This window comes from Rhamphochromis longiceps, linkage group LG9, assembly GCF_057381845.1.
Source record: "Rhamphochromis longiceps isolate RC_006_pf linkage group LG9, R_longiceps_female_GT1.1, whole genome shotgun sequence".
Lineage (NCBI taxonomy): Eukaryota > Metazoa > Chordata > Actinopteri > Cichliformes > Cichlidae > Rhamphochromis > Rhamphochromis longiceps.
Window position 1 is genome coordinate 27,559,272 of NC_140565.1, and position 15,885 is coordinate 27,575,156.

Here is a 15,885-nt window from a genome sequence, read left to right on the forward strand (position 1 = left end):
GCTTTATTGCTTGCAGGTACATCAGGTTTTTTTTGTCTGGTTGGGTGGGGAAGCTTATGTGTTTGTTTGCTTGTCTCGCGTCTTTTAAAGGTATATACCAAGCTTTGGGGGGAGCATGGATGAAAAGTTTCACAAATAATCTTCAGAAGACACCACAGTGACCCTAGTAGAGGCTACATTTTAATTGCTATTTACAAGGGATCAGGTTGGATTTGTGCGTTCAGGCAGCATCAACATATCTGCAGTGGTTGCTGTGGAAACAACAAAGGATTTCATATTTTCTTTGTGTGTTTCTGCACATTAAAATTGGACCAAAACAACATGATACATTTGAATGAGAATGTGATGGCAGAAGGAATAACAAGAGAAGAGATTCGTGTGTTGTGTTTAATAACAGCTTCAGCACAAAGTCGAAGATCATGAAGTGCTAAATTAGAAATAATCTACTACTGACTGAACATTAACTGAAGCAATGTATATTTCACCATCACGATACCGCTGTCATATAGCAACATATCATCGTTGCCTTTCAATTATACACAATTTATTAACAATGATTTCCCATGTAATTTAGAAAAGAAAGTTGACAGTGCTGTCACAAAAATGTTTGTAACTGCTGATGCATTTCAAATTCATTAACTGTCACTTGAACAAAGAGGCTTAGATAAGTTATAAAGAAAGAAAGATCCAGTGAATGTGTTTAACTTTTATCAAACAAAGAGGAACTCGTTTTTAAAGGGGCTAATACAAATATTAGACATCTACAATTAGAATCGCACAATTAGATCATTGCTTTAAAAAAAAGTTAAAAAACATTATTTCATTTATTAGCATCTGAAGAATGTAACTTGTCAAACAGAAACATTTTTAGTTTTCTGATGTATTATGATAGGAAAAAGGTGACTTTTCAAAAAACAAACCCAGTTTTAAATATGAATTTAATAGGTTTTTAATATAAATAAAATAAATAATACATTTTTATAAATGCTTACAATCTTTTTTTTTTTTTCAATAAGACCTTTTTACTTCTTAAAATAGTAGCAAAAGTGGGTCTGTTACAACACTTGGAAACTACATTTAGCCAAGTATTATATTTTGACTCTTACTACTACTGTTACTGCTAATAATAGTAATAATCATCTTAAAAATTATCATTTTAATCATAGTAATTCATGATACAGTCATATCAGTTATCAAGCAGTATCTAATGATAATATCAAACACTAGGCTATTCTAGCTGAAGTTGAACAGTATAGTATTTTTTTATTCACAATTCGTACTTTTACTATTGGTAGCTGTGTTTATTTTGATGCTTCTTTTAGTCCTAACTCAGAGAAACGTCAACACTTTGACATGCTTACATCGTTCTTCTATAAAAGTTTTTGTGGTAATCATCATGCAAAAGTTATTACTATTGTGGAATTAAAATGCATTACTGCATCAGTATATATTAACAATAGTGTATTTAGTGCCTTAATATACTGCATACTGCCCAAGAATATTAAATATTAATTTAAATAGGTTTTAATAAATGTCCTACAAGTGGATTAGTTAATAGTAGATAATGTGCTGAATGATGAACTAAGTAGTAATTTAAAGGTGTTTCAAAATGCGATACTGAAATTTACCAAATTATATACACTGAATTACTTCAAAAGTAGCCCATGCATTCATTGTGAATACACATGGAAGGTAGTGAATATATTCAGTAGAACAATGACGGATGAAAACAGTTGTTTTTTAAGTGTTCTATGCAAGGTGATCACATGTCAAATCTCCCCAAATCTTAGTGTATCCCCATTAAGTGTGTGTCTTGCTTTCCGTGTGTCTGCGTCTTAAAGAAGAGCGATATTTTGAAAAGTGACCCGCCCCTCCTCTGTTTCTGCATCCCCCATAGGACAGGGAGGGGGAACTAGCGCTGATTGACAGGCTGCTGGCCAAACCCCAGCTGTCGTCGGCAGAGTTCCAGGAGTGGAAGAGAGCCTATCAGGAGCTGTTCACTCAGGAGCCGAACTCGGCCGCCGACTCAGATCCTGGCCCGCCCCTCACCCCGTCGCTCTCTCACACGCACTCCTACATTGAGACGCACGTCTGACGCGAAAAGCAAAAGCAACACACACGCTTAAATTGCTCTCATCAGCTGATTTTGGATTGAGTTGAACAAATTGCAGTTGATGCTTTGAGGCATCAGAGCTGCGATCGGAGAAATCTTAGTGACGAACTGAGTCAAGAGGCGAGAGTAGAGATGCGCTTTGAGCAGCCGCCGTGTGACAAGTGCAACATGACGTGTTTTTGCGAAGACCCTCGTGTCACATCAGTCTTCGAGCTGATTGGTCATGCCACTCCAGATGGCTCGAGGGTGGACACTGACACTGATTCTTGAGTATTATATGTTAGCTTTTGTGCTGCGTACCTAAAATACTCTCCATGGAAAACCATATAAAGAAGGATCTTCATCATCTTCATACAGACTTCTCATCCAGTGGGATTACAGAGTTGTATCTTTCTCCATCTTGCTTATTGTGCCATTTTCATACTGTGACTGCACAGTGTCTCATAGACGCTCTAATAGCCACATACGTTGTATTCTTTCAAGCCTTATACTTGATGTCTATGATGATATTTACTGTACAGTGAGTGCTACAGTAGACAACAATAAGCAAAGGTCTTTTTTTTAAAAAAACAAAACAAAACACTAGTCTCAGTTTCTATCTAGTTTTAGAGACTTTTGTTTGTGCTGGTTTGGTAGATTCGTGTACTGTGCTGGGCTGGACCTGAAGCATGCACACTCCTCCTGGAATAGGACCCATTTGAAGGAAAAATCCACCCTCAAATGCTTTTCTAGCAATGCATCAGGCATCACATGGTGTAGTTAGGAGCCCATTATCTGCTGTTGCTTTATTATTGAACTTCAGTTCACACTCCAAAAACACAGTATGCCTTTCAGAAACTGCCATTTACTGCTTTATAACTTCGCATATGCACATTAAAGCAGTGTGGTTTTTACATTTGGAAAAATAGAACACTACATGCAGTTAAATCTGTTGTACAGACATATACAGGCATAAATAGAGAACAACAGTTATTCTTGTTGCTTCGAGAATAAAAGCTTGCAATGTTCAAGGGAGTTTTCAAGTTTCTTTTAAAATTTTTACACAATAGTAAATAAAATAGGATCTTTTAATGATACTTTTATTAATTGCAAAACAAAAACAGCTACTAGAAATGTCTAATGTTTCGTTTACTTTGTATACATATTGAAAGCTGCATTTTAATGACATGTAAACAAATACTAGGTGCCATCCACAGAAAGAGGAAAATATAATGTTACATGGCTTTACTTAACATTTCTTGCAATGATGATAAAAGGTTTTGTCTTGCATTATAATTATTATTGCACTGAAAATTAGAAACTTGGTCTAACTATAGATGGAGCTTCCTAAATCTGAGAGAGCTTCTCACTGATGAATATTCTTTTTAGCTTTTGCAGATATGAATGTTTATATATAGTATAGTAAAAGAAGTACAGTTCTGTTCCACCTATGTGCAGTTGCCAGCTCCCAATCTAGAACTGGTTTCCTACCCAAAAATGGCACCAGTCAACACAAAATTACTGGACCCATAGTTTGAACCATTGACATCAGTGATTATGGGAAGAACTGATGCAAGAAATTCACCAATGATTGGCAGATTCAGCCCACAGGTTCTGTTTGCTATGATTTTCTTTTCATGTAAATAAATCCAACTTTTCATATCTTCCACAATTTGGGCAAGTCAAATTAGGATTACTCCCTCCATTACCCAGTCAAGTTGCTTCCATGTCTGTCTTAACATTAATTTAACATTTTGGATATATGAAATTTTGTCAGGTTATTGACAAAAGTGTGTTTCAACCCTTGAGCACTAAAATCCAATCAGTTTATCCTTGAGTTCAGGTGCCAAAATTGAAGAAATCGCCTCAAAATTTTTAAGAGCTATCAATATTGAAACAATGCAGTGAACTGATGGATGAAAGCCATAGAAACATGCTGTCTCCAGCACTAGAGTTTTGGTTTTTCTTATGCAGTGTATTTGTACATAATACCAGATAAAAGCTTTTACTTCAGATGTACCTCTTTGATATTACCCTTAAGTGAAACTTTCATCAACACAAGGGGACATTTTTCCATTGGACATGTGGAAATATTTTGCCTTTTGTAGGCCACCTTTGTATTGGCTCAGTCACACTAGAGTAAAGATAGATTAACAACCTCTATGCAGCTAGGAAAATTTGGTGGGTGCCTGGTAAGGTTTTTTTTCTGTCAGAGGCTGATTGTAAGTAGTTACGAAACTTGAGCGTGCAATACCCTCGACCATATTATCACAGATCTAATATATTTGCCAACTTCTCACCATTCAACGGACTGACTCCATCTTATTATTATTTTGTTTCCGTCTTTACTCACTAAGGTTGCTTTGAGTACAGAAACCTAATGCAAATGGTTGCAGATTAGTTCCCCATCCCTGAAGCAACCATTTCAAAGACAATAAAATGCCAATGAACTTCATTTCACAAGTTTGTGTCACACAGTCTTAATAATTTTGGTGTTGTTACAATGTCCAGCTATTGATTTACCTACTGAGACTGCAGCATAAATAAGAGTCTTTATAACTTGCCTCGTTAAATGAAGGTCACATTGACTCACTGCATCATCTTGTGGTACAAAGTGGTATTACACAAGTATAGCCTAGCCTTGTGTCAAATTTTGTTGATATTTTTTCAGCACAAAACTTTTTTTTTTTTACATTTTTTAATACATGACGCATTATATACATGAAATTTACAAAAAAGTACACTACAATTCTCTAAGCCGAAATATCATTGATATATGAAATTTTATAGATCTACCCAAATCTTATTGTAGATTTTTGAATTTGCACAAATGTAACTTTAAATAAAAGCGCATTTCTATCTAGTTTTTAGGCAACTGCTACTTCCAGACATGGACGTTATTTTCATTTGGTTTTCAGTGCCTTATATGGCATCCACACTCCTAGTAATACAGGTGTATGAACTCTGGAAAGTTACTCTGTTTCGCCCCAAAAGCCTCCAAAAATATTTAAACCAAAACAAAAAAAAGCAAAGAGACATTTTTAGCACAGAAAGATTTTCTGAATATCGCAGATTTATAGTACTTAAAAGAATGCAAAAGTTTCTAAGGGTGGATTTTTCCTTGGAGACCATTTGGCTCTCTGTATCCTGCATGTCGCATAGAGAATATGAGGCCATATTTGCATAGGAACTGAAATATGAATCTAATAAAAATATATTAGTTTGTTATTTGTAGGCTATGCTGTTGCCAAAAGACTTAATACTCAAAGTCAATGCACAAAACGATGAAAGCAATCATAAATACATATAAACACACACACAACTACACACAATAATAAGCACATAGACTGAATGCTCTTTCTCTGCTGCTGCCCGTGGTTGGTTGTAGTAGCATGTCTTTGTTATAGATGAAAACAGTATTCTTTTTCCTGTTTTTGTGTTTGAAATCTTTACATACAGTAGATCTCTATTTATAGAGCGCAAACTAAGTGTCTTGGAAGATAGTCTCTAATTCTAGTTCAGTTTTTTTTTTCTTTTTGGACAGACTGTCGTCGAGTAAAGATTGTTTAATGTTCGATCTATAAATTATGGTTAATTAAAAAAAAACAGTATTTATTTATGTAATCATTCTATATGCTCTCTTGAAAGATGAGGATGGATCAATAAAATGTTGGTCATTTCGCTGAAAGTGTTTTTTGTGGTCTGTTCTGTGAAAATTAGTCCGTATTGATATCATAAATTCAGCTTTTTAAAATGCTATATACGTAAAAGTACCACAAATAAAAAAGTACCAATGAATGTAAAAGTAACAAGGACTTTCTGCAATAAATTTCCCCTGTGACAAATTTAATTTATTCTACATATTACACTGCACAAATACATACATAAATAAAACAGCTTATTATTACAGTATAATAAGTTAGTTAAACTCCAGGGATATCAAGCTGTCTGGCTTTCCTTTGGTAGCCAGAAGTATTCTCAAATCCTCACTTGTTATCTGATAGTTTAGTCAGAAACATGCACACGAGCAGCCTGTTGGAGGTCACTTTGTAGGGCTCTGGCAGTGCTCCTGTTTTTCCTCACACACTCGAGCAGATATTGATGCTGCTGCTGGCTCGATGGCCCTGTCCAGCTCTCCTCATGTAACACCCCATCTCCTGATATCCTCTAAACTGTTAGACTCAGGGTTTTGTGTTCTGTGGTTTGGTCGGCCATTTCAGTTTTGCACAGTAGCATGTGCACAGTTCCCTCATGTTTTGGTTCATATCTAGTTCTGTTTCAGTTTGGTTCATATTTCTTTCCTTGAGTTCCTGTGTATTCTTGCCTCCCTTGTTTAGTCGTGTCTCTGTGTTTTTTTATCTGTGTCAGTTTTGCCTCAGTGTTAGGTGTTTCCTGTTTTATTTTGATGGTCTCCAGTCTCTCGTGCTGTATATTTGGTTCTGCTTCCCTTGTCTTGTCTTCTGTGATTACTTCAAGTTGTGCTCCCACCTATTTCCTCTTCCCTCATTACCTGGTGTATATTTATTGTCTGAGTCTTCCCTTGTTCCCTGCCTCTAGGCTGTGTGCACCCTTGTTCTGTGGTTTCCCCTAGACTCCTATTGTTTTTGTTCCTGGTTCCAGCCCTGCCTTGTTTTTGTATTTGTGCATTTTTGAAAAATCTTCAGCATTAAAGCTGTGTTCATGCACTGTCTCCAGTGTCCTGTAGTCTGGGTCCACATCCTACCTGCAATACAATGTTATATGACACTGTCCATGGACATAAAGCAAATATTTTTGTGATGGCTTGACGAGCTGGACTATCTGTGTAACCTGAAGACTGCAGTTACCGCTCCAGCGATTAGGACGCTGGCAAAAAGCAAAACTAGAGGAAAATCAGTGAGGCAGGATAAGGAGAGAGCTGGTCTGTGGCCACCACCTGCAAAACCTTTCCCTTTTTTGGCGTTGCCTTGTTGTTGCCTCTCTGTCACTTTCATTTGCTCCAAAAATGTATGCTTCCTAAATGGACAGATTGAGTTCCCTGAAGAGTACCTGACTCACTTTGTGTTATACTGTGATAATCGTGTGGTACCTTAACTTCTTTGAGCAGCATATGTGACTGATCAATTTGCAAACAGCATATGTTAGCTTGTTTTATTTTAATTTAAGAAGCTAAGTTTACTGGTCCTCATCCGAATAAATCTGAGAATCTGAAATGACTGACAGGAAAAGAAAGAAGGAGCTTTTTGGACATTTTCCTGTGAAAAACTGTCAGAGATCTAATGATTGCTTTTTACAATGTCAGGACAAGATTTACATTTCAGAATTGTTGGAATCAACTTTTTTGTTCTTTCCAAAGGTTTTTTTTATTGGATGAAAAAAATCACACAACATCTATTTTCTTAGACTCTTATCCGATTCAAGGTCATATGAAGGCTGGAGTCCCCACAGCCCCTCCTCTTTATTCACAATGGGTTGCCACAGTGGATAGATCTACATGTTTTGATTTGGCACACGTTTATGCTGAATGCCTTCCTGATGCAAGAGACTTATGTCTAAATCTCAACAAAAAAATCTTTCTATAAATTAAATGGTAGCTACTACAAATAGAAGCTGTGGACCTAGTGGAAAAAATACATTTCCCTCTGACATATTGGGAAAATAAAAATACTTCAGTAAAGTACAAATTGGTACTTGGTTTCTTTATGTCATTTAGGAATTTAAATCTCTGTAGCTATCTACATAGATTTATCTAATCTATGTATCTAATTTATCTAATCGATTTATCTAAAGTACCTACCAAATAAATGTGGCTAAAATTGCTTATATTTAGCTTAGCTACACAGTATGTGGTGCACTGTTAGGCTGCATTAACTTGATTACTCTTAAGAAGATAAATAACAACCAGGTGCTGCTGATCAGATCTAATTAATTAATCGTCAGCAACTGTAAAAAGTTCAATAAAAGCTGATGTTCTGGCAGCTTGCTGGTCTGGAGCCACCAGGAGTGGCTGTCCAACTAAATTTACCCTTTTTTGGTGACAAAAAAGCATTAAAGGAAAAAAAAAGCTGAGTCTCAGCTGTGACAGTGAGAACTTTCCTGATGTAATATTGTCATAATCACACATTAGAGCATGGTAGCTTGAAATTAACATTTCATATTTCCACTTTTATTCTTTTTTTCAGACATTCATTTAACTCAGATGGTGTTCTAAATAAGTAATATTTTTGTAGATAGCACAGTGTGCATTCAGACTTAAATGGAAACAGATACAAGCGCAAAAGTGCATCAGTAATGATCTCCAGCAGTTACCAAGCTATTACCCAGAAACGCAGATGCTTCTCTCTAATGCTTTTCTACTCTGCAGCTTCATCCTTCTTTGTCCATTTGACTGTCAGTGCAGATGAAGTGGAACAAGAAAACAAAAAAAGAGTCTCACACAACATCCTTGTTTTGCTGCTCTTTCTATATCTATCAAATAGAAAACTTCAATTATTCATAGGTAAGCTGCAATGCTGCACACTTTACAATTTCTATCTGCAAATTCTGCAAGATATTCTCCTTAGTTTTGCTGTTGTTGTTATTTCAGCACTGTCACCCTCACCTTCATCACCTTATCGGCTGGTTTTTTTTTTCTTTTTTACTTCTCTATTTCATCCCGCAGCTTGGCCTCATCCTGAAAACTCATCTGTTTGAGTGTTACCTTCTTCACACTGAATCTGTTTACCTCCTCTGCTTATTCCCAAAAATCCCATTTATCACACAGCTTAGCCCTTGTTTTTCTTAACACACGGCAAAAAGAGCTCTGGTTTGAGAAGTTTAACATAGCCAAGTTCAACAGAGCCAAGGTTTCTTAGTGTTAGCTCACATAAAAGGGCCATTTGATATTTGACTGCACAAAATTGACCAGCTATTCCAATCAGAGACAATATGATAAGGATCTATAAAGAACATAGATTATATACAGTAAAACACAACATTGCTCCTGCTGTAAATAAGATTAGTGAGTCTAACGCTACAGAAATTGTTAATTATATGATTTGATCCCTACAAGTGGCCAGTAATATATTGGTGTTACTGCTCAGTTTGCCCTTGGTGTTGCTGTTTGTTTCTAAACTGACAGACACATATTAGAGCTCTGAAACTTTACACTTCATACACTTAAACTTAGAGGTTACTCAGTGTGCTCCCCGCCAACTCTGTCCCTTGATACTGCTGGTCATAAATAGCTTACACATGTAACTGATCAGTTTTCTAATCTATGGTGCAATGTTTAATGTTAAATAAATACGTGACAGCAGGATTAGAACCGAACCTAATAAATAAATAAATTAAATTAAAATAAATTTGTAAATAAAATAAAAAAACAGTCACTTTGGTTAATAAAAAACCCCCTCTAAATATCAGATTTGTTTTTAAAGGTTATGTTAAAGTTTCTGTTAAACTAATATAAGCTTAGTTTTACTGGCACTAGCTTCATATTTAACACAAACACAAATGCATGCAGGTGTGGGCGCGGGCGCACACGCACACAGATATTTATTGGTCTTCTCATATATCTTTCTGGAAAATCTACAAGTGTTGAACTAAGCAGCAGTAAACAATAATTTATCATAAAAGCTGGGATAGGGACATCAGCTAGCATTGCTATGGCTAACCAGCATTAGCCTTTTGTTTGTCATAAAAAAATAGGGGTTTATGAAGATTATACGCTCACTTGCGACTTTTTCAAGTGTTCAAATGTTATGTTATTGCAATACCTAATCAGTCAATTATAGCATCATGGACCTGAACCCAACAGATATGCAGCAACTGTATGACGCTATCATGTCAATATAGACCAAAATCTCTGAGGAATGTTTCCAACACCTTGTTGAATCTATGCATGAAGAATAACGTTATGAAGGCAAAAGGAATCCAAACCCAGTATTAGAAAGGTGTTTCTAAAAAAGTCTTTGGTGAGTGTATCCGTTCAGACATTACAAATAATTCTTACAAAATAGTAGTTGCTAGGTTTCTTAAAGAATGAAACCAGAGAAAAGCCTTTATCCACCTATTACACAAAATATTTAAAACCTTTAGGGTTTCTATTAAGGAAAAAGATATGAGCTTTGTTTGGGATTTTTATATAACTCTAGATCAGAAATATTTGGATTATCTTGAAGAAGGTTAGCCTAGCCTAGCCTAACATAAATACTGGAAACAGAAAAAACAGCTAGCTTAAAATGAATTAAATGAAACCTTAGGCTACATCTTTAATCAATGTAGACATAAAAGTGTTAAAAATTATATACTGTGTTTGGCTGTGTGCCTTATGCTAAGCTAACCAAACTGCTTTGTTGCTGTACACCTTCATGTGTCAAATGCAAATAAGTGTAGACAACACGCCTTAGGCTAGCTGTTAGTAGGAGAAAACTAGTTGTTTGATATTTTTCCCTAGACCAGAAAGACCAGAAATAATATTAAAAAATAAAAGTATTACAACTGAGGAAGTTGTTAAGGGCTGCGTGGTAGTAAACATTTCATGTCCCCCAACCTAGTTTCCCGCACAGGCCCCAAAGACTATTGCTCAACTATGAGCAATATCCTTATTTCTGTGTTTTAGTACCCAAAACCTAGAGTTTGAACAGCCTGGGGAAAATGGGGGTAAAATGTACTACATTGTGGTTGATTTTAAAGCATCTGCTCAGCATTTTGATACCATATTACACCCACTCAAAGTGAAATTCTCACTTTAGGAACTGGCTCTCAGCACTTGTAAAATACATTTCTCACTTTTTGTGCTCTTTAGTCTGGCAGAGGCAGCAGCGTACACTCAGTCCCAGTGAGAGGTCTGGGAAGCTGGCAGATCTCTCTCCAGCAATCTTTCTTTGTATCATACTCCAGCACACTCTTCACAACCACCTCCTGCCCGTTACTCCACCTTCTCCCTCCGAAAACCAGAAGATTCCCAGATGACATGGATACCATGCCGTAGTTGAAGGAGCCAGTGAGAAGCGGCTTGAGTCGCATCCAGTGATCTGACTGTGGATGGTATCGTTCAATATCACAGAAGGGTTCGTACATCCCCAGCAGTGCATAGATGTAGCCATGAGCAGTTGCCAAGCGATGACTGAACCTGGCGATGGACATGGATGCCCTCTTTTCCCAGACTCTGCCTTTAAGATCCCAGAAGAAGACCTCTCTGCTGCTCTCCCTGCTTTCATCCTGAGTGTAACTATAGTTACCCGGAACACCACCTGACACATAGATGCTGTTGTCAAGCACAGCAGAGGCGTGGCCGTAAAGTGTCTGAGGCATTGGTGGCCCTTTCCTCCATGCTCCTGTGGCTATATCATAAAACTCCACAGAAGCTACAGAGGCATGTGTGTTGGTGTCTGGTCGTGTGTGTCGTCCGCCCAAAGCATAAATAACATCCTCTACCACGCAGCAAGTGAACTGTGCCCTCCTGTCCAGCATGGACTCCACCTGCTCCCAGCAACTAAAGCGAGGATCGTACCGCCACACCTGATTGGATGTTGCTACAGTAACAAGCCTTTTCTCATCTTCATCTCCCTCTTTCACTTCATCTCCTCCAATCACAAAGAGGAAACCTCCCACTGAGCACACGCAGGGATTTCTCAGTCTCAGCGGAAGAACACAAGTCAAAGATGAAAACCTCTTCCTCTTTGGATCGAACGCCATCACCTGCTTTTCTGGCCAATCAGTGCTGGACCCGCCACCCACAAGAAGCACGCAATTGGGTGATGCTCTAAGCGTTGTCTGCCGGCTCTGCCTGATGGGCTGAGTTGAACCGAGCCTGTGGTACTCGGATGCTCGTGTCAGCTGGCTCCTTATTAAAGGTGTGGCCATGGCTCTGTGGGCATGGCTGATATTTGTGAGGTCAGACGGGGGGACCAATCCAAAGCGCAAACGACTCAACAAAAGATTTGATTTCAGGAGTGGGAGGGGCCCGTTATCATCCAGCCAATCCAGAACCAGCTTTATGAGCTCCACCTCCTTAACACTAGGTATCTCATCAGCATCCAGAACCGCCAACAGTGATTCGATATTCAACGTCAGGAGCTCGTCCCTGCTTTCTTGTATCAAGCTTCCCATCTCCATGGCAATGGTTTGATTGGCAGCCTCAAGTGCATTTGAGAGGGCGTGGCGCTCAGCCAGGTTAGCATAGTCACAGCAGTTCTTGGCATTTAAACCATCAGTCATGTAACGCTCGCATATCGCCACAGCTGTTTCCACCTGCAAGTACCTGCCTGTTTCCAGGACAACAGGAAGTGTGGAGGGTGAGATGCTGAGCCAACCTGAATACAGGAAGTCCAGAATGGCATCTAAGCCCTCTGGTGTTAGCGCAGGGAGGCTAATGGAGCCTGCTAATCTCTCTGCAGTAGTCTCTCCAAACAGGGCCCAAAAATAGTCACTGGAGCTGGCTAGAAGGGCGCGATGACAGGGAAAAGATATGCCGCCAGCCTGTAAGACAACATCACACATCTTCCTCTGTGAGCGAAGGCGCTGGAAGCCAGAGAGAAGTCCGGTTCTGTGGGAAGAACTGTAGAGGACAGAGTAGCTATCCATCCAAAAGACGGCAGACAAGAGAGTGGAAATGATGGAAGGAAGATAAGGAAACTTTTGAAAAAAGTGAAAGCAAGTTAAAGGAAAAAGATTTGTCAGGAAGGAGCCAGGAAGCAACGGTGAAGAAACATTAAACACAGCAAGCACAGGAAAAGCTGAAGAGTGAAGTCAAAAAAAGAGGTTGCTGACAAGCCGGCACCAAAAAAGTGTAAAAAGAATTGGATATTAGTCGGAGAGCAAGAAGCAGGAAATGAGAGGCGCAGGAAAGAGTGTGTCTCCTTTGGCAAGCTTTCTCCATCTGTGTGTTTGTCCTTCTCTGCCTTCAGCAGCGAGCATGTGACACCATGATGCGGAGGTTAATAATGGCCCCCTGCAAACACAGACAATGCTACAGCCCGCCCCCTTTTTGGCACTTTAACATGAACCATCCCAAAGCCCTCATGTCTCTTGCCCTGATACCCCGGCTCTGTTGGTTTTGAGTTTGTCTGCTGCCCTTTTCTCCGTTTCCAAGAGGGAGTATCACCCATGAATCATACACACCAACCAACCAGCGAGCATGGAGATGCATGGATAAACACCCTGACCCCACACCCAAAGAGACCGAGAGGGAGCCTGGCAGGGCTTTAGTGTCTAACCCAGTGGATGAACTCATTGGTAAATACAGCTGCTACAGTCTGGGACCAAGATTCCAGGGCATGCCACCAATCTGCACTCTCATGGTGACAGGAATAGTAGCACAGACACAACTCGGCAGATGCGGCGCGAGGTAGATATCAAACCTGCGGAAGTTTTGCCAGGCTGTCAAAGATTTGTCAAGTGTCAGAAGTACTTCATGGCTTTTGGTATTAGAGTTATCCGTGCCCTTTTGGGAGGCATTTAACCTTTTTATGACCTGCAGTCTGTCAGTATCACACAGATGGATGTCATGATATTATTTTTATGCAGAGATAGGAGGCGATGGTGAGCGTAAAGAATAGAGAGATAATGAAGCATCAGGCTACAAGTTAACTAATGTGTTTACTGTCATCTCATTAATGCTGAGCTATACTCCGCGGTGCCACTCTTTGTCTAATACACAAACAAATGCACATCAGTATGCAAACAGCACGTTATTGAACACTTTACAAGATCTTGCAGGGTACGTTTTGCTCTGAGTTATGATTGCTGTCTCTGAATAGATGCTGGCTCACGCTCTGAGGTGAGTGTGTATTTGTCCGCGTTGGTGTGTTTGTTTTATGGAAGGGTTACACCAGTTTAAAATTCAGCACACGGGCTACTCACAAAGAGAAAAAAAACCAGACTCACACCTTTTTTTCCTTTTTTTTTTTTGAAGCTACAAAGTATTTTTAATCTTTCCCACATAGTGTCAGATTCTCCCATATGGTGGTTAAATCTACACCACTGTTTCTGAATATTCCACCGTGACCCGATGGAAGCTAAACTTAGCTACAGCTGCTGTGTGTGTGTATTTATCTGTCTTCAATAGGGCACAGTGATGTCAGGATGGATATGTGGTGAAATGCAGTGGTATGTGGCCCATTCAAACTGTAGGATTTGAAGGTTTAGGTCATGATTAAAGTGAGTCTGCATTGTCGTGCTCCTGAGTTCTACCTAAACCCCCTAAAAATTCCTATTACATATGCACATAATTCAAAAATAATTACAGCTGGAGATACCAGAGTTCATTCCCCCCCTTCAGGCACTGCAAGTAATGTGAAAACAACACTCCAGGCTACATTTTCCATCACAGTAAATGGGAAGTTTTAATTTGGTTTTGTCAGAGTTTCAGGTTGAGCAGACTATTTCTTTTTAAAATCAGTGTCACACTCTGTTTACTGCCAATCTCCTGACACCCACATGAAAAGACCAGAAGTCTCAGCCAGGATATAATCCATTTTAAATATGTCACCCTGAAAACTACTGTCATGTCCTGTCGGTGTGCTTAGGCAGTCTTTGTTAGCGAATATACCCAAGCTGTCAACTCCACCAGGAAGATGATATTTTCTTCTAAAGGACAAAGTCACAAGACTAATGTCAAGTGCTAAGGTGACATACGCACATGAACAAAGCAAATCAGCAGTTACAAAGTGAACATACAAAAGAAACATTTCAAAATAGGATAACAAAGGTCATCAGGATTACGAGGTTATTAATGGTTAACCAATAAAAACCAGCAAGTCAAAAAAAATATTTCTTTTTTTCTGGAACTGTGGTTCTCTGTGCTCTGTGCTTCTTTTGGGGTCCCCCTTTCTGTGATTGGTTCCCTTTGGTCTCGCGCTTCCTTCATCCCCTGCTACGCCTCCATAACCTATTGTGTTGATCAATTGTTCTCTTAATTCTTCAAACTTGGTTCAACCTATCATGTTCGGGACTCTCTAATCAAAAGGATTAGCCTAATTATTATTTATGTGTGTAAGCGTGTTTTTGCATTTACCCCTCTGTACTATAAGCCATTCCTATAAGCTTTTGACCTCCACATGACTGAGTAGAAACTCCTATGAGCACGATTGCAATGTGTTTATAAACAATCATTTATACATATATAATCTTCAATGTTATTCACTTGGGTAAACAGCACTTTTGACACCCTTTTAAGAAGCTCTCTTCTTCTCTTATCTGATCACAAACAAGTGCAAAGTTTCCAAGCAAACTGTCTTAACGTCTTGTTATCTGTCTCTGCAAGCATTTTGTTTTTACATTGACCTTTTACTACACTCTGTCACCTTTCACTTATTCTACTAAAAAAAATCAAAGAGAAAACAAAACAAGGATTTTCAATCAATTAAGTTTAAGCATAAAAGCAATTACTTATGAGTAAGTTTTATCATAGCTAAATTATCAAACACCCAGAAAGTCCTAACATGATCATAAAGCCCCTTATTTCAACTTAAACCCCAAATCCCCCCTTCCTGACACACTTTATGTGTCACTAGCAAACACGTTAAAATGATCTGGTGGTTTGTCTATGCACTTAAAACACCTCATAAAAGTGTCATAATTTTTTTATTTCATCACAGTAACATTAAATTTATATCCATAAAACTTTAGTTGTGTATGATACATGGTTGCGCCTCAACATTTTAACAGTAACATTACAGTTATACTCTCAAAATCTATATTAGGACATGACATATTGGCCTAAACCCACTCAGCAATGGGCTAAAATTACCCTTTTCTTCATTTATCCAGCTGTAGGTCTTTAGAAATCTCATTTCTTATTACACAGTTGGTTAACATTACAAACAAAC

The 15,885-nt window shown here is 38.5% G+C and overlaps 2 protein-coding genes across 2 annotated transcripts in view; one reads left to right on the top strand and one right to left on the bottom strand.

Annotated features, from left to right (window-relative positions):
* Positions 1-2,418, top strand: part of cnksr2a (connector enhancer of kinase suppressor of Ras 2a) — an 85,944-nt gene extending 83,526 nt beyond the window's left edge. The window contains exon 24 of the mRNA XM_085417829.1: positions 1,898-2,418. Within this exon, the coding sequence (XP_085273955.1) occupies positions 1,898-2,095 (198 nt within the window). The 3' untranslated portion in view covers positions 2,096-2,418. The remainder of the gene's footprint in view (positions 1-1,897) is intronic.
* Positions 2,419-5,807: 3,389 nt separating this feature from the next.
* On the bottom strand, positions 5,808-13,093 carry klhl34 (kelch-like family member 34). The gene has a single exon (XM_085419130.1). It carries the CDS (start codon positions 12,638-12,640, stop codon positions 10,856-10,858), a length of 1,785 nt encoding a protein of 594 aa, XP_085275256.1. The 5' UTR covers positions 12,641-13,093; the 3' UTR covers positions 5,808-10,855.
* Between the last annotated feature and the right edge of the window lie 2,792 nt (positions 13,094-15,885).